At 37.9% G+C, this 21,812-nt stretch overlaps 2 protein-coding genes across 5 annotated transcripts in view; one reads left to right on the top strand and one right to left on the bottom strand.

Annotated features, from left to right (window-relative positions):
• AP5M1 (adaptor related protein complex 5 subunit mu 1) overlaps positions 1-12,400 on the bottom strand; it is a 31,945-nt gene extending 19,545 nt beyond the window's left edge. For 2 of the 4 annotated variants that reach the window (XR_013336145.1, XM_077768532.1), the window contains exons 1-5: positions 11,955-12,399; positions 6,453-7,098; positions 2,486-2,713; positions 1,098-1,237; positions 147-232 (exon numbers count right to left, since the gene is read on the bottom strand). Coding sequence is in view for 3 of the 4 variants with exons in the window: in XM_077768532.1 (XP_077624658.1) it covers positions 147-232; positions 1,098-1,237; positions 2,486-2,713; positions 6,453-7,098; positions 11,955-12,028 (1,174 nt within the window). In the remaining variant the exon portion in view is untranslated. Of the gene's footprint in view, positions 1-146; positions 233-1,097; positions 1,238-2,485; positions 2,714-6,452; positions 7,099-11,954 lie in introns of all 4 variants that reach the window. The other 2 variants (XM_077768540.1, XM_077768537.1) reach the window with 2 other exon arrangements.
• Positions 12,401-20,416: 8,016 nt separating this feature from the next.
• EXOC5 (exocyst complex component 5) overlaps positions 20,417-21,812 on the top strand; it is a 44,107-nt gene continuing 42,711 nt past the window's right edge. The window contains exon 1 of the mRNA XM_077768520.1: positions 20,417-20,437. The gene's annotated coding sequence lies outside the window, so the exon portion shown is untranslated. The remainder of the gene's footprint in view (positions 20,438-21,812) is intronic.

Genomic DNA, 21,812 nt, shown 5'->3' with positions numbered 1-21,812 from the left:
GAACTCACAAACTGAGATCATGACCTGAGCCGAAGTCAGATGCTTAATCAACCACCGAGCCACCCAGCTGCTCCTACCAATCAACTATTTTAACTATTTTATTCTACAACAAATACATGAAAAAAAGTCAATAAACAAAATCTCACCAATAACCCAGATCAATGAGCTTTTCTCTCGAAATACTTCAAGCTGGCCAAAACTAACTTTGTATTCCACATGTGTGATTGGACCCCTTTAAAAAAGAAAAGGACACAATTGAACGAACAAGTAATCATAAACAGAAAAGTTTTAAGAGATCTAAGTCAAATCTTGCTACTCTTATTTAATATAAGGATTACATAAAGCAGATCTGTATTCAAGTTTGCAGAATAAAAGAGAATAATGAATATTCTATCTCAAAAAAAACACCAGAAACACAATAAACATTTTTGGTGATGATAGCATTTCATTATTAATTCTAAAGACAATAAAATCACATAGCATGTTTTAATACAGTTATATGGATTGACAGAACATTAAAACTATGATTTTGGCATCCTGTGAAAAGAATCATGCTGTAGAACAAATTTAAAAACAGAACTGATGAAAAAGTAACCTTATGATATAATTGGCTTAATTCACCAGGTAGGTGATAGTTGGGTTGACTTGTATGTACAGCACAGAGAAACTGCTAGAAATAAAGCCAGGAATGAAATAATCCCTAAAGAAGCTATATTGGTTTAAGTTTATATTTACCAGCAAGTTTAACTAGAAAAATGAAGGACATTTAAATGTTAAAGAGATTATTTTTTTGTTTAGATTATTATTAGCATTCCCAGTGATTTTTTTTTTTTACACATAGTTAATCGTCAAGTTGGTTTCCATATAACACCCAGTGCTCATCCCCACAAGTGCCCTCCTCCATGCCCATCTCCCCCTTCCCCCTCAAAGAGATTATTTTTATGACTAAGTTTTGGTTCAGAATCAGGATTCATTTGAATAAAATAAAAATTTTTAGATCTTAAAAATAAGGTAAAAACCAAAGACAATTTATTGTAGGGCAGTGGGAAGGTACTAAGAAAGGCAGAAATTATGGCATCATATTGTTTTATTCCTACCTATTATAAAAAGGTATATGAGCTTCACAGAATTCAAAGTTATTTTTCACACTTTCATGAAGTTTTAAATTAACTGTTATTTTTACTTGTACGTCTTCCTCTTTCATTTGATAAAAACCCAAAATCGGTGGCACAGGGACCTGGAAACAAGCATAAACAAATTTTTGTATAATTCTTAGGTTAATGGGTCTAAAATGCCAATGATGATTGAGAAAAAGGCCTGGAAGTAAGGTAGTGATTATATACAGATTATTCCAAACTGTTTTGGTAATAAATGATGGAGCTACACTTGTTCTAAAGGCAAGAATTTTTCCTGTTTCCAGAGATGAGAAATATTTCCAGGTTCTCTATGACCTGCAACATAAGACATGCATCTGTCCAAATGTATCCTTAACTTACCCACCCCTTAGCTCAGCAGTAGCTTACTCAGTTGATTACCAGTAACTGATTGGGGGAGAAACTATCTGTAGGCTGAAGTGAGCCAATCACTCTTCTCATACGTTTGAAATAATAAAGTATTAAATAGACTCTATTTATGTAGTATACCCTGGAGCAGAGAAATCAAGCTGGAAGAGGTAACTAAGACAGAGATGAGACAGATAGTGTAGACCTTGTTGAATTTTAAGTTTCTGGTTCTCTTCCTAGTATAGGCTGGGTATACTTTTTACCCTTGAATGACAAGACTGCCTCTTGCATTATCAAAATAAATACCTTTTAGGTAAACTACCTTAAGTAGGATTTTTTAATTTACTGATTCACAATTAGGACAAGAGACAAATGGTATAGTAAAAAAAAGAAGGTTGGGTTTTGGAGTGTGGAAAGTCTGGGTTCAAATCTAGGCTTTGTTACTTATAAGTTATATGGCCTTGGACATGTCATTTAACTTCTCTGAGACCCTCCTCATCTGTGAAATGGGGCTAGTAATACCTATAACAAAGCTTTTTTTTAAAATACTGGAGAAAACACATGTAATGTGCCTAGGACAATGTCTGACACAGTAGTTATTCAATAAGTAATATTTAAAAATAATACTATGTATTTGTAACCACAGTCGCCTGAGATCACAGGTATTTTATGTTCATGACTCAAACCATGACTAAATCATACTAGGATCTATTCTATGACTATGGAATCCTTATGAGGGAGCATTAAAAAAAAAAAAAAAAAAAGAACTTCCATGGCTTTGAAAACAATTCAATGCTTTAACAGATGCCAGAGAAAAGAGGCATCCTGTTCCAAGAACTGACTCTTCATCTTCATTCATCAATTATTGTCTGGTAAATAAATGATAAAAAGTTTTCATGTGGGCCAAAAGTATGAATGATTTGTTTACAACAGAATTCATAAACATGAAGATTTGCAGTCACAACTTTGCCAAGATTGTTTACCTGGGAAGTGTAGTAGCATAAGTTAAATGACTCTAAGGGAGGTGTGAGTGGAAATTTGTAAGGTCCGCTAAATGCAGAATCATCCATCGCATCAATGCTACTAGAAGTCAGGATGGCAGAGTCAAGAGAAGTCACGCAAGGATGAACGAGAATATCCTGAAGTGGAGATCCATTGGTGGGGAGACTCAAGCTGATGGTAACATTTGGCATGATCCCTTCTAAATCACACTGCAATAAAAACAGAAACAGATTACCAAGATCTTAGAAGCATACATCTTCTGGGTGAGGCTTTTCTGAATTTACCTGAGTCCTAGCTCACTTTTCTTTCCAGGTATTGCTCTTGGCTGCTGTACTCTGGTTAGTGGTTCTATCATACTCTCAGATTCCAAGTCAGAGACTAGGAGAGACTCCCTAAAGCCCTCCAAACCCTTAAAAAGCTATTCTAAGTCCACTGACTTCTCTCCATTCCTGTTGCAAACACAATGGTACAGGCGCCAGCAATTTCTGTCACAGCTCTCCAAATGTATCTAGATTTGCTTTCCTCTAATCAATCCATCCTCCTGAACTTTTTTTTTTAATGTTTATTTCTGAGAGAGAGAGACAGACAGACAGACAGACAGTGTGAGCAGGAGAGGGTCAGAAAGAAAGGGAGATACAGAATCTGAAACAGTCTCCAGGCTCTGAGCTGTCAGCACAGAGCCCAACACAGGGCTCAAACCCACGAACCATGAGATCATGATCTGAGCCAAAGTCGGACACTTAAGCTGACCCACCCAGGCGTCCCTGAACTGTCTTAACAAAACAGAATTCTAAATATACCGTATTCATGCCCAAGGTGTTTCAATAGTTCCACCTCAGTTTTCCATTACTTTTAAGCCTTTCATTGTTTGGCTCCCATCTACCTCTTTAATCATTCTCTACCCTGCTGCTGAGAAGCCAGTGTTCTTGGGAGGTTATAGAAGCCAGACATGATAGCTTCACAGACCACTCTCTGAGCTCCTGCTTTAAGGCTGTGGTGGTCAGATATAGCACTTTTCAGACCTTTCCATGAATTTCTTTGAGGCTGTAACATGGTGGCATCTCAGAATTCTCTGCGAATTTTGGCTTCTCGGACCACAGTCATTAGTGACTGTTTTTGGAAGGCTGCAATCAGAAGATCAGAAACTCTTCTTCTCTCAACTCCTCTTCCATCTGGTATGAGCTTCACAGAATTCAAAATCATTTTTCATGCTTTCATGATGTTTTAAATTAACTGTTATTTTTAGTATGCTCTAAATCCTATATTAAATAACTTTACTCCCTTAAAACTTGTAGCTCTTTTTTTTTTTTTTTTTTGAGAAAGAGAGGATTCGAGTGCATGAGAGGGAGTGTGAGCGGGAGAGGGAGAGAGAGAATTTTAGGCAAACTCCATGCTCAACATGGTGATGTGGGGCTTGATCTCAGGGCTGTGAGATCACGAACTAAGCTGAAAAAATCAAGAATTCGATGCTTAACTGAATGAGCCACCTAGGTACCCCTAATGGCTCTTTTTTTGAACCAACCAGAATGATACACCTTACTTGTGTGTTCATGGTAATCAGGTTCTTCCTTTCTACTTCAACTCTAACTTGACATTTACCTCTATTAAAGCCCCCAGTTAAAACTAGCCAATTGGGCCATAAAGGCTTATTGATATGTTGTTTGGCTAGCTCTGAACAAATACTTTAAGAGTTAATAGAACCTAGGAGTTATAAAACTCAGCTCCAAATGCAAGCAGCTACTTCTTCTATCATATACATAGTCTGCATCGTGCAATAACTGTCCACCCCCTATAAGTATTTGTGCCCTATTTGTTTCCCTCTTGAAGGTTTAAGTTCTTTGAAAGCAAAAACTGTTACATTTTTCTTTGTATTTCTAGTGCCTAGCACATTGCTATGTACAAGAGACATTCAAAAAATGTTTACTGAACGAGTATCTTTTTCTAATTGTGGACCCCACCTTTATTTTTCATTCTAATACAACATGCTTCCCTTTTTTTTATGTTTTTATCTACTACTTGACATGTCTGTATTCAAGAATATATCTGCTATACAATGTAAGCACTTAGAGAGCGGGCAGGCATTATGAACAGCATCACATGTAATTAGTACCTCATGAAGGTCTTTTGGTAACAATTATAATAATGTCTATTTGAAAATAAAAATGCCCAATAACCTTACCACAAAACTTAAAAAAATTTTAGTTTTGACTTTCAAACCATCTGCTACTTCACTCTCTATATGTGAACTAGCAAAAACCAGAAAAAATGTTTTTTGATATTTATGGAGATAATAAAATGAGCAAATATTAATACCAAATACTATTACAATGTTTAAAAATTCAGTTTATACTTATTAAATTAGTCTAATAACCTAACAATATAATATTCTTTTTTTTAAAAAATTTTTTAAATGTTTATTTTTGAGAGAGAGCACAAGCAGGAGGGGCAGAGAGAGATGGAGACAGCATCTGAGGCAGGCTCCAGGCTCTGAGCTGTCAGCACAGAGTCCGTTGCAGGGCTCGAATTCACAAAACATGACATCATGACCTGAGCTGAAGTCTGACGCTTAACCAACTGAGCCACCTAGGTGCCCCCTAACAGTCTAATATTCTTAGAGGGGTTGCAAAATTGTAACCATTACAGAAACCACCAATGGATTATCTGCCACCTAGTCATTTAAAATATCAGATCATCAGTCATTTACTATAGAATGAGGACATTCTAGATGAAACCTGGCCCTTTTAAACAAATCTGGCATATGTAAATTTGGACTTTAAACCAGGAATAAGNCCCTTTTTTTTTTTTTTTTTTTTTTTTTTTTTTTGAGAGAGAGAGCAAAAAAGCAAGCGTAAACAGGGAAGGGGCAGAAGGAGAGGGAGAGGGAGAACCTTCAGCAGGCTCCATGCCCAGTGGTACCCAATATGGGGCTGGATATCCTAACTGTGAGATCATGACCTCAGCCAAAATCAAGAGTTGAGACACTTAACTGGACTGAGCCACCCAGGGGTCCCAAAGTGAGAATAGTATTATTTCTACCATCATTTCCAATTTTCTTACCTTTAGCCAGAGAATCCTATATTAACCTACCAACTTGTTTAAATAACACGAGACCTTCTAAATAAATATCTAATAATTAGATATCTAGTAATATCTAATAAATGGTTTTAGATATTAAGTCAGAAATTTGTCAATGTCACCCTTTCAGAGAAAATGGAAAATAGGTATGATGGTTTTAAAATATTTTCACAAATTCTTTGACATTATTCTTCAAAAGATGGAGCTTAATTCTAGTCCCCTTGAATGTGGACCGGACTTGGTTACCTCTTTCTAATGAACAAAGTGGTGGAAGTGATGTCATCTGACCTCCGCTTAGGTAATAAAAAGAATGCTTCTACCTGTACCTTCTTTCTCTTTCTCTCTCCTTCATCTGATCTCTCATTTGATCTACAGGAAGCCAGTTACCAAGTTGTGAGGAGATTTTTAAACAGCCTACTGAGAAGTCCACATGGAGAGGAGCAGAGCCCTCCCACCAACAACTTGCTAGCTATGTGACTGAGCCACCTTGCAAGTAAGCTTTTCCAGCCCCGATCAAACCTTCAGGTGACGATAGCTCCAGCTGCAATCTTGACTGTGATCTCATGATGGAATCCACACTAGAAGTTCCCAGCTATGTTGCTCCTGAAGTCTTAACCCACAGAATACTATGAGGATGATAAATGTTTATTTGGGGGATAGCAAACCAATACGCAGCAATATATAACTAACACAATTCATAGGAATGCACAAAGGTAATGTTACAAAATTTCACACGAATCTAACATTTAATGATTGCCGTTTATGAGAAAAATCAAGAATGTCCTATAACGATGTAAAATAAAGTTAGAAAATTTTACTTTTCTCCATAAGTGTTAAATGGTATGATAAAACAAGTACTGGAGAAAATCTTACCTTGCAAGTGACAGTTCCAACGACCTGCCACGTATCTGCTATATCTTGTTTATCATATTGCATGGATTTTACCTTTTCAGTGATAGAAATAGAAACTTGTGGCTTTCCTTTGTATGCTCCAACTTTCCAGGCTGGCTGTTTTTGTGAATGCATCACAGAAGCAAAATTAATACTATCCAATGAATTCTGTAAGTTGGCGTCCAACAAAGTTCCAAATGGACAAGCTTGTAGAAGCAAATCAGGCAACTGGTTCAATTTTGTATTTAGCTCAGCGTCATTTTTTTGACTCAAGGAAAGAAAGTCCTGTATCCCAAAAAGAAGTTCAAAGCCTTGTGAAATTCCACTAATGCTAATTAATGGTGGATGAGGGGATAAAGTTTGTTCAACTAGTGGAACACAAGCATATATCATGCTATTCTTCAGAAAAGCAACAACTGGCCAGAGTTCTCTACCTCCGATGAGGAGTCCATAGACGGAAGTTTTATTGATGTGTGAACAGCTATCACGACTCTCTATGAAGTCCTTATCATCATCTAATAATCTAAGTTCAAAGAGTAGTGCTTTAAGAAAGGGCCCATCTTCAGGAATAGGCACATAACTTGCTCCATTGAAGACTTTAGCTCGTTTTTCAACAGTTGGATACCGTCTGAATTTTGGAAACAAAAATATTATAAATGGTTCTTCTAAGGAAAATAAAAATAGAAAAAAAACACCGCTAAAACACAAGGCTAACAGTAATAACAGCAAAACACACAATAACAAATACATAAACACATCCACAAAAATCATAACCAAAAAAATGTATTACATGTCAAATTTCTACTGTAGCAATTAACTGTTGTATAGCAGTTATATAACTGCATATTATCTCAAATTATAAAGTCATTATTTACTACCGAAAATAATTTGATTTAATTTTTTTTTTAATGTTTTATTTATTTCTAGGAGAGAGAGAGAGAGAGAGACAGCGTGAGCAGGGGAGGGTCAGAGAGAGAGGGAGTCACAGACTGAAACAGGCTCCAGGCTCTGAGCTGGCAGTCAGCACAGAGCCCGATGCGGGGCTCGAACCCACGAACTGCGAGATCATGACCTAAGCGAAAGTCGGACGCTTAACCGACTAAGCCACCCAGGCGCCCCATCGATTTAATTTTTTAAATAGGTAGAGCCCATGGTTTTAATTCAAAATTCAAGTCTCTTGGCCACTTAGATTCCTGCTTGGTAGTGTAAGAAGGTATACTTGGACACATTTGACACATTCTACTCTATACCAGAGCAGAATCAAAAAAAGTGGTTCAATTTATTCCTCTATAATTTTGGATTCACTAGCTGAGATAAATGCAAATGTAAAAGGAATGTGCTATTCTACTCAACTAATAGTAAATAGCAAAATACCCGGTGTCTTCTTGCCAACTCCTTAAAATGTAAGAACATTTCAGTAATAAACCTGCTTGCCTCTATGGCCCTGAAAGATAGTATGAGGTAATAAAAATAATAAAATCTGAATAATCTTTTATGGTTTGCATGTCCTAGACTTAACAGTAAGTTACTAACATATCCTTTTCAGGGGCAAAAGACTAGAAGATGATTTTGCTCAATTACAAAATGATATGTTACATTTTAAAAGAAAATGTACTTTTCTTATTCTTTTTCTCTCCACTCTTATGTCCAGAATAAAGTCATTTATTGGCTATTAATTTCTGTGTAAATCACCTACTTCCCTAAATCTATTTTCTTATTTGTAAAATAAAGAGGTGTCTAAAGAATGTATCAGCAATTCTCACCAAGAATCAAGAACACACCTAGCCAAAATAATTTTTTCACCAATACCATTAATAAGTTACTGATGTTTACTAATAATTTTTAAGAAAATAGGAATGCATTCAAAGTTATCTACATATTAATGAACTTCACTCACTTATATTCTGATGCACTTTTTTGATTGAGAAAGGAAAAGAATTAGCTAGTCCTCCAGTAATGGCTGAGCAGCTAAATGCCATTTCTTTCTCTGGATAAGAATTGTTGAGAATTCTGTCATATGTTTGCNTATAAAAAAAAAAAAAAAAAAAAAAAAGAATTGTTGAGAATTCTGGACCCAACTCTAGCCCAGTGTCTTATCCTGTGGTTATTTAGAGGATAACTAAAGTTGTTCTTAAGTGTAAGAATCTCATTATTGAACGTAAAGATAAGTTACTCTGGGACTGTATACAATGCCTTGATACGTGCTCAATAAATATTTTTGAAATATTTTTGTTGGATAACTCAACCTATCATTTCAGATTTACTCTATACCTTTCCAAAATAGGACTTAGACTTTGGCCTTATAATCACGGAGTACAACAACAACCTAAGCCATACTTAAGCTGATACTATTACTATATATCTGGTCAGTAAACTTCTAAATCAGAATTTAAACCAAGTTTCATTTGGAGAAAAAATAACGACATACAGGAAAAATCATCTGCTTTTAAAATCTTAAATGATGGCCATTACCCTTTGGCATATATATGGGTAATATGCCGGAGCATTTATGTTTACCCCTTACATCAGTCCCAGGAAAACAGAAAACTGAAAATAATAAAACTTAACTAATTTCTTTAATGATACAGAATTAGTAAGTGGCAGATGAGTTATTTGAACCCAATTTGCTGCCTCCACAGAGATGTTGAAAAGCCCACCCAAACATACCTGAACTTTTCTTCTGAAATTCCTAAGTACAATGAGAAAATACTTCTGAAAACAACCATGACTTCTTCAAGGAACTTATTTTTATAGGCAGTAAAAAAATCTCAACTGTGTGAGATATTAAGATAAACTACAAAGCCACAGATATAAATACAGTATGTACTGGTGCAAGAACAGGCAAATAAAGTCACAGAACTGAAACAGACCAATATTTATGTGGGAGACACATCAACTATCAAGTCCCAGAAATCAACGAAAAATATATACACTGAAAAAATGTACTAAACATAGACAGTAAAATTAGCCCACACAATAGAGAAAGGTATAATTGGATTCCCCTATTAACACCACATCTGAAGACGAGTAAAGACCTAAACATGACAAACAAAATGATAAAATTATGAGAAGATAACTTAAGAATACAGCTTGGGGAATAAGGGTAGAGAAAGACTTCTACAAATCCCCCAAAGTACTAACTACTTCGATTGTGATAAAATTAGCGGTTTCTATTTAACCAAGGGATAAAGTTGAAAATGACAAAATGAGAGAAAATTTCTATCGTAGCTAAAAATGACATAGGCCAAATGTCACGAATATGCAATGAACTCATGCAAATGAACAGGAAAACAAACAGCAACTCTCAAAGATAAAATGGACAAAGGATATGTACAAGCAATCCACAGAAGAGGAAATCCAAAGGGCTAACAATCACTGCCACACAGAGAAATGCAAATGAAAATAAGATATCCCTTACACCAATATTGGCAAAAACTGGAATAAATGTTAGGATGGAGATACAGGAAGCTTTGCTCACTGCTGATGAGAAGAGTGTTGACTGGTTAAAGTATTCTGAGGAGCTAATTATTTGGCAATATTTAGTCAAAATCAGCAAAGATATGCCCTATGGACCTTTTGAGGATATCTACTGCATCACTATTTTGATGGCTGAGTTGAAGGCAACCTAAGATATCATCACTAAGGGAAGAGTATAGGTAAAATATGGAGGATGTAAAGCACAGGGCACAACAGGGCAATGGGCTAAATCTGCACTGTCCAAAACAGAGCCACTAGCCACATGTGACGATTTAAACTTATATTAAAATTAAACAAGACTGGATTCCTCAGTTACAACAGCCACATTTCCAATGGACAATAGCTACATGTAGCATAGATTTAGAACATTTCCCATGTCCATTACTGCAGAGAATTCTATTGGACAGTGCTGCTCTGGATGAACACAAAGTAATATGGACGTTTCTTTAAAATAGTGCTGAGAAGTCTAGCAAATGCAGAACAGGAAATGAAGTCTATAGCACACTTAATTGTGTCATTTGAAAAACGCATAGACAAACACAGAAATAAAAGAGTAGCAACAAACATATAAGAGTTAGCTGAGAGGAGAAGGAGAGTGGCAGAAATAAGGACACTCTAAGTAATATATAAGTACCTGGATGAACCAATGAGGCTGATTAACCATACCAAAGATTATTATTAAACTCCTTACTTGAGGTACAGCAACAACAAACTAAGCCAGGTATATTAGGAGAAAATGGTTAACTTTAACTCTGATACCCTTAGAAACAAAAATGTTTTGGTTGTGAGGAGGGAATTTTTGATATCCACATTGCCAACCACTTTCATTTAAAATCACACTCAATTCTTTAAAAATTTTTAAATGTTTTTATTTATTTTTGAGAGAGACTGAGCATAAGCCGTGGAGAGGTAGAAAGAGAGGGAGACACAGAATCCGAAGCAGGCTCCAGGTTGTGAGCTGTCAGCACAGAGCTGGATGCGGGGCCCATGAAATCATGAGCTGAGCCACCCTGGCGCCCCTAAAATCACACACATTTTTATATGCAATTCAGAGCTATGCTACCTCCCTACAGAGCTTTCCCCAGGGAAGAAAAACAATGTTGGCCAAGAAAGAACTGCCAATAGCCACTGAGAATAAAAGGCAAGAGGTCACAGAATTGCCGCCTACATTTTACAACGAGTTATTGTATAATTCTCATCACAGAGCTATTCTGATAAAATGTGACAAATTCTAAAAGTGGAGCCGGATCAGCTTACACCATCTAAGAAAAAGCGAATACGATTCCATTTTTTGTACTTTTTCAGTTTTCTTCCATAATTAGGATTTTATTTTTTATTTATTTTTTTATTTCTAGCAGAGAGAGAGAGAGAGAGAGACAGCGTGAGCAGGGGAGGGTCAGAGAGAGAGGGAGTCACAGTCTCTGAAACAGGCTCCAGGCTCTGAGCTGGCAGTCAGCAAAGAGCCCGACACGGGGCTCGAACCCACCAACACTGAGATCATGACCTGAGCCGAAGTCGGACGCCCAACCGACTGAGCCACCCAGGCGCCCCCATAATTAGGATTTTAAAATAATCCATCTGAAAGTTTCTAAAAATCAAACATAATATGAAAATAACAGACTTTTGTTATTTATCAGCAAAGATTTTCCGGAAGTATGGGTAAAAATGTCCTTGAATGATCTTTATAAACGAAAGAAAAATTTTAAACATGCTTAGTGCTGTTAAGTTTCTTTCCTTTGGTCATCTCCATCTCAATCCAAAACAGGTGAAATTAATTTTAAAATAAAGTAGTAATATTGCAAAACACCCAATGTTTAACGTGTGCCCAACATCAACTCATTTGGTTCACACACACTATTTAGTAGTAGTATTAAAATCTTCATTTAACAGATGAAACGGAAGTTAAGTAACTTGCCCAAGGTGGCGGACTAAAGACACATCCCCAAACTACAGTACATCATCCATCCCTCCGATCCAACACCCCTGAGAATTCAGACCTGCATTTACCTGGAGAATCTAACGGTGCCACACAATGGAGTTCCCGGCTCGTGGCTTATGAGCCACACTGCCCGCTGGGCCATGATAAGCCACTAAAGCATCAGCTCATCCCTGAGGTCTCCAAGGAAAAAGGACTGGCTTTCTCAGATGAACTTTTACCAGAAGACCAGGGGCTCACTCAACCTGAGCCACCTTCGGCCCAACCACAAACAGGTCGGGCTCTGCAGAGACGCTCGCTCCTCGGGTAAAGTGACTAAGATCTCTGGAGTTCGTCCTATCAACACACGCCACAGAAATTCCGCGAATCCTCATCTAGAATCTCGAGAAATATTCCTCCCCAGCAATCCCGGTACGTTCTTCCTCTACAGTCCACTTCCGGGACGGTGGCCCGCAAGGATCATGATTCCTCACTCGCCACGGCAACGAGCCTCTCTGCGGTTCGTTGGCTGCCGGCTTCCCTCGCCGGCCCCGCCCGACAGCCGACCGGGCGCGCGCAGCTCCACTTCCGGCGTACGAGGCGGTGACAATGGGAGCGGCGCGGGCGGCGCCGGGAGGCAGCTGACAGGCGTCTGCGCCTTCGCTTCATGGCCGCCCTCCCGCCCCGCCTGGGCTCTGTGGGGAGCGGGAGAGCCCGCGGCGGCCCGGAGTCAGAGCTGGCGAGCCGAGCGGGGAGCTGTGCGCGGCGCCGCTGAGGCGCNGAAGTGGGGGAGGGGTGGCTGGGGGAGCCCGGGTGGGGAGGTGGGCAGGGAAGGGGGCCCGGACTCGCACAGGAGGAGGGTGGGTTTTGTCCGCAGCGCTGGAGGGGAGCGTCGGAGGTTTGGGCGTTTGGAAGATGCACTGGGGATGAGAAGTGGGAAAGGCTGACTCAGGGCGCGGAGAGAGGAGCCAGGAGCCCCAGGTTGGGCGAGCCACGTCTTGGCGCTTGGATCCTCGCGTAATATTCTAAGGGGGCCCCCTGGGATTGGGACGATTGGGGGCCTCTCGCTGTTGAGTAATTAACATTAGTCCATTAGTGAACGTTACAAGTGGCACTCAGGTGCCTGTCAGTTTCCCCTTAGATTCGAAAAGGCAGAACTGTGTTTTAGGACAATAAAGGCCCACTTAGCCCTTCAAACGGAAGGGGGAGGCGAAACTAAACATTCACGTTCGGGTCTCCAGGAATTTAAATGTATTGTAAAACCACCTAACTGCTAGCCGGAGAATCGTTAGTGCCTGAGACAATGAGCATCCCAAGGTGTTTCCTTGAGCGTTTTCACTCTCTAAAACTTAAAATTTAATTTAGCGAAATCCCACGTAAGAAGCTGTGGTGGTTGCGATGAATAGACCAGGAAAATTCTAACTAGACCACCAAACAATGGAACATGATAAAGGCTCTCCTTTTGTGAAAGAAGTGAAAACAGATGTGAAGAAAAAGGAAGGAAAGACCCTTTTTGTGAGTGCGTGTGCTTCATAGCCGAAGTATAATAATTGAGAAGACTACAGTTGACAATAGAGGATTTCTCCACAAGTGAAGATTGGATTCTTTTTGTGCTTAAGAGCCAGCAGTATTGGCGTAAAATTTGGCCACGGTTTTTACAATTGGGAACTTTTCATATGTTACTGCTGCTGTAGTTTGGATTTCTTTCAGCTCCTGGATAGATCATGCTTTTGTTGAGAGGGATAACATATACCATTGTTATAATAGCTAATAATCAAATAGTAATTTGTGAGTGAAGGATTATGATTACAAGAAAGAATTTGGAAATAGTAATTGTGTGTTCTCAGATATAAGTGTTGGGAGGTGTATTTATTATATTAACTTCTCATATTTGATAATTGTGCCATCCGTTTATTGATTGAATCGGGAGCAGGAAGACACTCCTTTGCTAAAAGCTTTTACTGTATGTTCCTGGGCAAGATACCAAATAGTTTTGTAGTTTTTTGGTTTATTTTTCTCGTCTTATAAAGGTAGAAAACTGTTCATGAAGTTGAGATCTTTAATTTACTTAATGAAATCTATAACCAGCCAGCTATTAATAGGAAGCTATTAGTTTGTTATTTGATTCATAAGGCATTCACCTGTGACTTAATGAATCCTACTTGACATTTCCAGTTGTGTTTTGGACCATATTATATCTCTTTTTCTTTAGTGTTTGACCACATGAGTCCATCTAACTTACTTGAAAATATATCTGATTTCTGCCCTTCTTCCCCCCCACCCCGTGTAAAGGGGAGGAGATAGAGAAATACATATATATGTAGTTTTTGAGAAGAAAATATATATATTTGCTCTCTAGGGTCATGCTATTTAGTAAAGTAGTTAAACCAAATTCGGATTTAACGTAACTGAGTGACTCCTTATGTATAGCTGGTAATATTCACTTATCAGTGATGGCAGACTAGTCCTGTGGCCACAGGGTTCATAGGACAACCTTAAACATGCATAGATCTTAATTCATGTGACTTTCTCTTCTTGCTTCCTCAAAATTAAAAGCATATTACATTAAAAGTTACAGTTAAATGTTAATAGTTAACGATTAAGAAATGGATTTATCTTTTCAGCCCTACAGTGGACTCTATTCTTGAATAAGCTTTCATCCCTAAGTGAAAAGTTGGTCTCTTTGCTTTTGAGTGAGGAGGAAAACAGAAAACAAACCTCAGTTGTCGCTGCTGTTTCCTGTTGCTACTACCATAGGATCTGTAGGACATGTTAGGGAGTGTCTTTTTCTCTTCCCTTTTTTAGACACAGCTAGAGAACTGTAGGAAACAGGTCAGGATGTAGTCAGGATATTTTGTTTTTATGCATCCTGCTTTTAATACACTATTAAGTTGAGGGGCGCCTGGGTGGCTTAGTCGGTTAAGCGTCCGACTTTCGCTTAGGTCATGATCTCGCGGTTCGTGGGTTTGAGCCCCGCGTCGGGCTCTGTGCTGACTGCCAGCTCAGAGCCTGGAGCCTGTTTCGGAGTCTGTCACTCCCTCTCTCTCTGACCCTCCCCTGCTCACGCTGTCTCTCTCCTAGAAATAAATAAAACATTTTTTTAAAAAATTAAAAAAAAATACACTATTAAGTTGAATTCTTTCATTTTTCCATATTGAAGATGAGATTAAATCAATACAAAATTATGCTCTGAATCCATGAAATTTCATAAAGTGTTCACTGTCTTTCTTTTAAAGTCTTCTGGATCCTATGAGACTTCCTCTTTCATGTAAACACCCTCATACAACAAAATAAAACTCCAGGATATGATTTAATAAGGTTGATTCAGTTATTTTAATAACGTGTTCTGGACATTGACCAGAATATCTTCATAGTTTCAACCCTTTTTGACAGATTTGCTGAAAAATTCTGTCTCCATGAATATCTCAAAATGGACATTGTAAACAGGAATTCCTGTGTGGTTTGTATTATGTCCTCTGCATATGAAAAGTGGCTGAGGTAGTAAATTCTTTTGTCACAGGTATCCCTCTCTTTTCTTACTGCATTATGGAGGACCTTGTACTCACCTCTTACTGTTTTTTCTCTACTGTCATTCTTGGAGTTTTCTTTTTGGGCAGGCTACCTTTATGGGAGAGCTCTTTGTTAACCATTGATTCAATTACCCATTCATTCAACAAATGTTTGTTGAGTACCTATTCAGTTCAAGATAAGATGCCAAGATTAATGAGGCTGCATGTCTCAAAGGCATGCCATAGAAATATTAATCCTATGAGATGTGCTGCAAAAAACCCCAAATGGTTTAAAGGCCAAATAAGTTTTGGAAATGGGCATACTTTATTTCATTAGAGTTTACAACATACCTTAGTATATTAAAGATTGTTATATTTTATACTGCTTGTTAATTTTGTGAATTCCATGGAGCATACTTCGGGAAATATTTAATTACATATAGAATTTGCCTTTATTATTAAATATGGGGTGAGAATATAACTATGTACACTTGAAATGAAGTTGCAGATGGTGTCAAAGCTAAAGTGCTGGGGACGCCTGGGTGGCTCAATTGGTTGGGCTTCCGACTTCGGCTCAGGTCATGATCACATGGTTCGTGGGTTCGAGCCCCACGTCGGGCACTGTGCTGCCGGCCAGCTCAGCCTGGAGGCTGCTTCGGATTCTGTGTCTCCTTCTCTCTCTGGCCCTCTCCTCGAGCAGTCTTTCTCTCTCTCTCTCTCTCACAGAAATAAATAAAAAACATTAAAAAATTTTTTAAAAAGATAAAGTGCTGTAGGAGTGGAGAAGATGGAAAGATTACCTCTAGAAGTGGGAAAGGATTAAGAGGTGACGTTTGAATGATATATAAAGGATTTATTAGATTTGAGTTTGCGCAACTGTGTGGAGGGACTTTCTAATAAAGTAGACAATAAAAGCCAAGACATAAAGGGAGGCAGGTATAGATAGTTCATTGAGGCAAGGTGAAGAGTTCCACTTTGGCTGGAGTATAGAATGCATGTAGAAGAGGAGTGGCTTGTAAGGTAAATTGGGGTTTAATTGTGGAGGTCCTAAATGCCAGGATTAGGAATTTGAGTTTTTCTTTCCTGTGAATGTAGGCGTCTTGATAATTGTATTTGAGGTCAAGTAATTTAACTGTGGTAACAATGGCTGTTTTGACCTCCAGATTAGAATTTAAATAGCCAACAACACATTTTTGCACATGAACACGGTTATGTTTCTTGGATTTTCAAACTAAGTTACAAAAGCTATTTAAGTGAACTGAAAAATCTTGTTCGGTTAAATGGCTAAATATGAGTCACTATGAGATATATACTCCTTTACCTTTTAGCGGCTGAATTGCTACTTGTTTTATTTAGCCATATTAGCTGTTAGATAAGTGTTTGTGGAACGTGGCTACCAATTAATTAGTTATCATGTATTTGAGAAAATGCATTTATTCCCCAAACACTTATTGAGTACTAGGACAGAAGTCATTTCAAGTACTGGAGTTAAGAGATGATTTGAGTTAAAAACCTACTTGGGGTAGTGAACGGAAAAGAACTCTGTTCTCTCAACGCTATCACTAGTCTCAGTTCTTCATTTCTGACCCCAGATGGCAGATTTTACCCACAGCAGTTCAGTTTTCCAGCAGACAGTGACTGGATGTGCTACAATTCAGTTCAGTTCTGACATTGTCTACCTGGGAGTTAGCATCAGATCCCACAAGTTAAAGGCTCAGTACCACAAGAATGCCGCCACTTCAGATACCAGTGGCAGTCCAGGTTGTCACCTGTGCTTCTGACACACTAGCTGTAAATTAGAGGTTCTCATGACCACCTACTCAGATTTGATAATTGGCTAGAACAGCTCACAGACCTCATGAAAACAGTTTACTAACTAGATTACTAGTTTATTATAAGGAATGTGACTCGGGAACAACCAGAGAGAAGAGATGCATAGGGCCAGGTATAGAGGAAAGAGCATAGCACTTTCATCGATTCCCTGGGTGCAACACCCTCCCAGCACTTTGATGTATTCAGCAACCTGGAAGCTGTCTGAACCCCGTACTTTAGAGATTTTTTTAGAGGCTTTATCACATAGGAATAATCAATTATTAACTCAGTTCATTCAGAAGTAGAGTGGCTTCTAATCATGCTTGGTCTTTCTGGTGACCAGCCCCCATACAGGAGCCCTGTTGCTTCAGTAGAACAAAAGACACTTCTGTCACTCAGGAAATTCCAAGATTTAGGAGCTCTATGTCAGATGCTCCTATCAGCCACATCACTCAGGAAATTACGAGGGTTTTAGGAGCTCTGTGTCTGGAACCAGGGTCAAAGACCAAATATTAGAACAAAGGATGCTCCTAGCACATTTTTCACTAGGGAACAAAGAAAGGTTTTAGGAGCTGTAGTCAGCTAAGCACAAAGACTAAATTGTATATTTCTTTAAAAATATATATGTATATATATTCTAGCAGCACNAAAAAAAAAAACATATATATATGTATATATACTTTATTATATTATAGGAAGACCTGTATTAACAGACACACAGTATAGTGCAAGTACAGAATCTCTTCCTAGGATAATTAGTAAAACTTTCATATAGTAATGACATATAAATATTGTCATTGATATGCATATTGATAGATGACTAGAAACTTTTCAAGCAGAAGAAGGGCATTCCAAGGCAGAGAAAGAAGTGACTAATTTTTAAGGTGAGCTCTGTTCAGGAAAACATATTGAGTTGAGAAGAGATCGGTTCTAGTTATGCATGTTTTAGGCATGTGGAGTGGTGGTTCATAGCAAGGCATTCAGACCACAGAGACCATTTGGGGAGATCTTTGAGAAAGCCTTATAGGCCATGCTTATGGGTGCTGACATGACTTTTATGGGAGGGGAGTAGGAGTGGAGAGGCAGATAATTTAATGTTACTGTGGGGAATGGACTTCAATGAGGAAGAGATTGTTAGCTGGGAAAATAGAGGTCGTACCCTACCAGGCATAGTTCTTGTCTAGGCATGTGAAATTCTGACCTAATTCAGTAGGGACAGAGAAAACAAAAATTTGGGAAGACATTTTGGAAGAAGAATAAAAAGATTTTGATTACTGAGTAGTTAATCCCAAATTTATGAAGTTGGAAAAGTAGGTGGTTGGTGATTCATTAACTGTGACAGAGAAAATAGGAAGGACCCTTTCAGGGGGAAGAGATCATGTACTTGTTTTTTAAACCTATATTTTAAGTTTTTAGTAAGACATCCTGGTAAAGAAGTCCAGAAGGCAGTTGGAAATATGAATTAGTATCCCAGGAAGAGACCACAGGTAGAGATAACAAATTATTATGGGAATCTTCATCTTTTATAGGTGGCAGTTTAGACCCGGGAATGGATGACATCTTTGTCCCTTTTTATTTTATGATCTTGGACAAGTTACCTGACCTTTCTGTACCTGTTTTCTTACCTATAAAATGAGGATAGTAATTGTACCTACCTTAGAGAGTTATTTCGAAGATTAAATAAATTGATGTTTGAACTGCTTAGAAGAATGCCATTAGAATAGTAGTTTTTTAAAATTAATATTGGTAAGTGGATTGAGAAGAGGACTAGATTGAGAATAAATAGGTCAGGGAGAAAAAGCCTTCAAAGGAGACTAAGAAGAAATAATCCTGGAGGTAGGAGATCACAGTAGGGGGAGAATTATAAAAAGGTGGTGTGGAGAGTTCTATTTTCCAGGATGGCCACAATTTGCTATCCTATAATGAGATGTTGACACTCCTGTTGAGAGATAGGGTCAATGCTGCCTTCTTGAATCTAGGCAGGCCTGTAACTATAGTAGAAGTGATACTATGTGATTTCCAAGGTAAGGTCATAAAAGGCAATATGCTTGACCTTCTTTGGATTCCCCCTCTTAGAACCCAGCACTTATGCCACATAGCCCAATGAGAGAACCAAGGCTTTCAGCTCTGACTGAACTCCTGGCTCATAGTCAATATCAACTTGCTAGCTTGAAAGTAGACCTTCTAGCCCCAAGTTGAACTGATTCAGCAGATGTGACATGGAACAGAGATGAGATTTCCCTGCTGAGCCTTGCCCAAATAGCAGATTTGTGAACACAATAATCATCATTGATATTTTAAGCCACTAATTTATTGGAGTGGTTATTGTACTGTAATAGATGATTGGAACCGGGGCTGATCAACTCCTTATCTACATCAAGATTTAGTAGGCTTCTGCCACTCTGAATAGAGTGGTGAAGGTAGAGGCAGACGCTTAAACAGTAAGAATGGGTTTATATTTAAGTATTTTGTAGTCTGAATTCTCCAGTCAAACCAACCTGGTAGTGAACTTTTGAAATGAACAAGCTGTTAAATGGAAGATCATTTATTGACTGTGTAAGTGTAATTAATGCAAAATGTTGAGTTTCCTGGTGTGTTCAGGAGTTGAATGGTATATAGTTTAAAAGCTTTTATTGCTAAAAGTTTACGTATATAAGATATTTTAAAAACTTGTACTATTCTGATGCTGTTTTCTTTCTTTGGAATGGAAATATGAAAATAGTAATAACAATATAGTTAATTATATCATATATATACATTTTTGTTAAGAATATAATGAATCAAAAAAGTGAACAATTCCTTGGATCCACTTGCTTAATTTTATCCCAGAGGCATTTATTAAGTGCCTGTAATATATTAAATGTGTAAATTGGTAAATGTGTTTACTTCGATTTGAAATGCTAATGTAAGATTTTGTTAGATACTTTAGATGATAATTTTCGTGATCTTTATATAATTTTAAAAGACACCATAATAGAATGGAAAAATCTCTGGTTAGAATACTGGGCTAATAATTTAAGACTTAAATTTCATTGCCTCAGTTACTTATATATAAAAAGGAGTTGAAGGGACTAGGGTAAGATGATATTTAATGACCATTCTAGCTTAAACATTTTTAAACCTAATTCTGTGATTCATTTGAGACTGGTGTAAAAAAATGTAATGTTTTGTTACCTTTCTCTTTTAGGCATGGAAACCAGATATTACTTTACTGTCAGAAGTGAGATATAGTCTATTCTGAAGAGAGATTTTGTGTAAGAGAAACTAAAATATTTCATAGAAGTCTAAAGTACCACCATATATAATTGTCTTCAAAACAGTTCTACTAATATGATTAATTGGATAGTTTTATCATAGTTTAAAGAGCTGCCATCTCCTTCAAGATAAATATTAAAAAATGACTTAAAAAAATAAAACTAGTGAAATAAGTCAGCCAGAGAAAGACAGATACCATATGTTTTCACTCATGTGGAACAGGAGAAACTTAACACAGGACCATAGGGGAGGGGAAGTGGAAAAAATAGTGGGGGAGAGGGAGGGAGGCAAACCATAAGAGACTCTTAAATACTGGGAACAAACTGAGGGTTGATGGGGATGGGGGAGAGGGGAAAATGGGTTATGGGCATGGAGGAGGGTACTTGTTGGGATGAGCACTGGGTATTGTATGGAAACCAACTTGATAATAAACTATAATTAAAAAATAAAATAAAACTATTCATCTCAAAGTGTTGCAGGTAGTTTTCAAACTTTTACAAAGTTTGCCTTAGTTGTATTTAAGTGTCTTTTAAAAAAATGTTTTTAATGTTTATTTTTGAGAGAGAGACAGAGCACAAGTGGGGGAGGGGTGGAGAGAGGGAAACACCGAATCTGTAGCAGGCTTCAGGCTCTGAGCTAGCTGTCAGCACAGAGCCCGATGCAGGGCTTGAACTCATGGACTGCGAGATCACGACCTGAGCTGAAGTCCAGCACTTAACCGACTGAGCCACCCAGGTGCCCCTGTGTTTATAAGTGTCTTAATATGCTTTGTCTTCCTACCTTTCCATGGATAGAATGAATCCATTTTGCCAGCCTGACACAAAATGAAACATTTTGTAGTGCTTTAAAAAAAATCAGTACTCAATAAATGTAATTCATTTATTATTCTATCATAAAACACATAGAGTCTCATGAAAACCAAATCAAATAGAGTTAAAAAGGAGAGGCTAAGTGTAGTAAAACTTATTTAGTTCCAGTGCTAGAATTGCATAAGGCTTATATTTGGTTTTTGATAAAACTTTGGATTTACATTACCATAGAATGCCTATTCTTTATTTTTGAGGTGTGGGTGGTAGTACTGCTTTTCTGATTTTGTATGTACGGATCAGAGCTTGATTTTCAAGATCCTCTGCAGGGGATTTGGCAATAGTCCTAACTAGCAAGTGTTTTTGATTTATTATGCATCTGTGGTGCTCAACATTATTCTATTGACCACAGTTGGAAAGCAAGAAATGTGTGACAGATGCTGCCTCTGCTTTCAATTTAAGTGTGGAGAAGAGTGAAACTTACAAAAGTTATTGTAAAACAATAAATGATAGTATATTCTGTGTTGAGGTTTGAATTTCTAAGCCTCTTAGGGGTTTAAAGAGTGAA

The sequence above is a fragment of the Crocuta crocuta genome, unplaced genomic scaffold (assembly GCF_008692635.1).
Source record: "Crocuta crocuta isolate KB4526 unplaced genomic scaffold, BGI_CrCroc_1.0 scaffold10, whole genome shotgun sequence".
In the NCBI taxonomy this organism is placed as follows: domain Eukaryota; kingdom Metazoa; phylum Chordata; class Mammalia; order Carnivora; family Hyaenidae; genus Crocuta; species Crocuta crocuta.
This window is presented reverse-complemented; position numbering and strand designations above follow the sequence as displayed.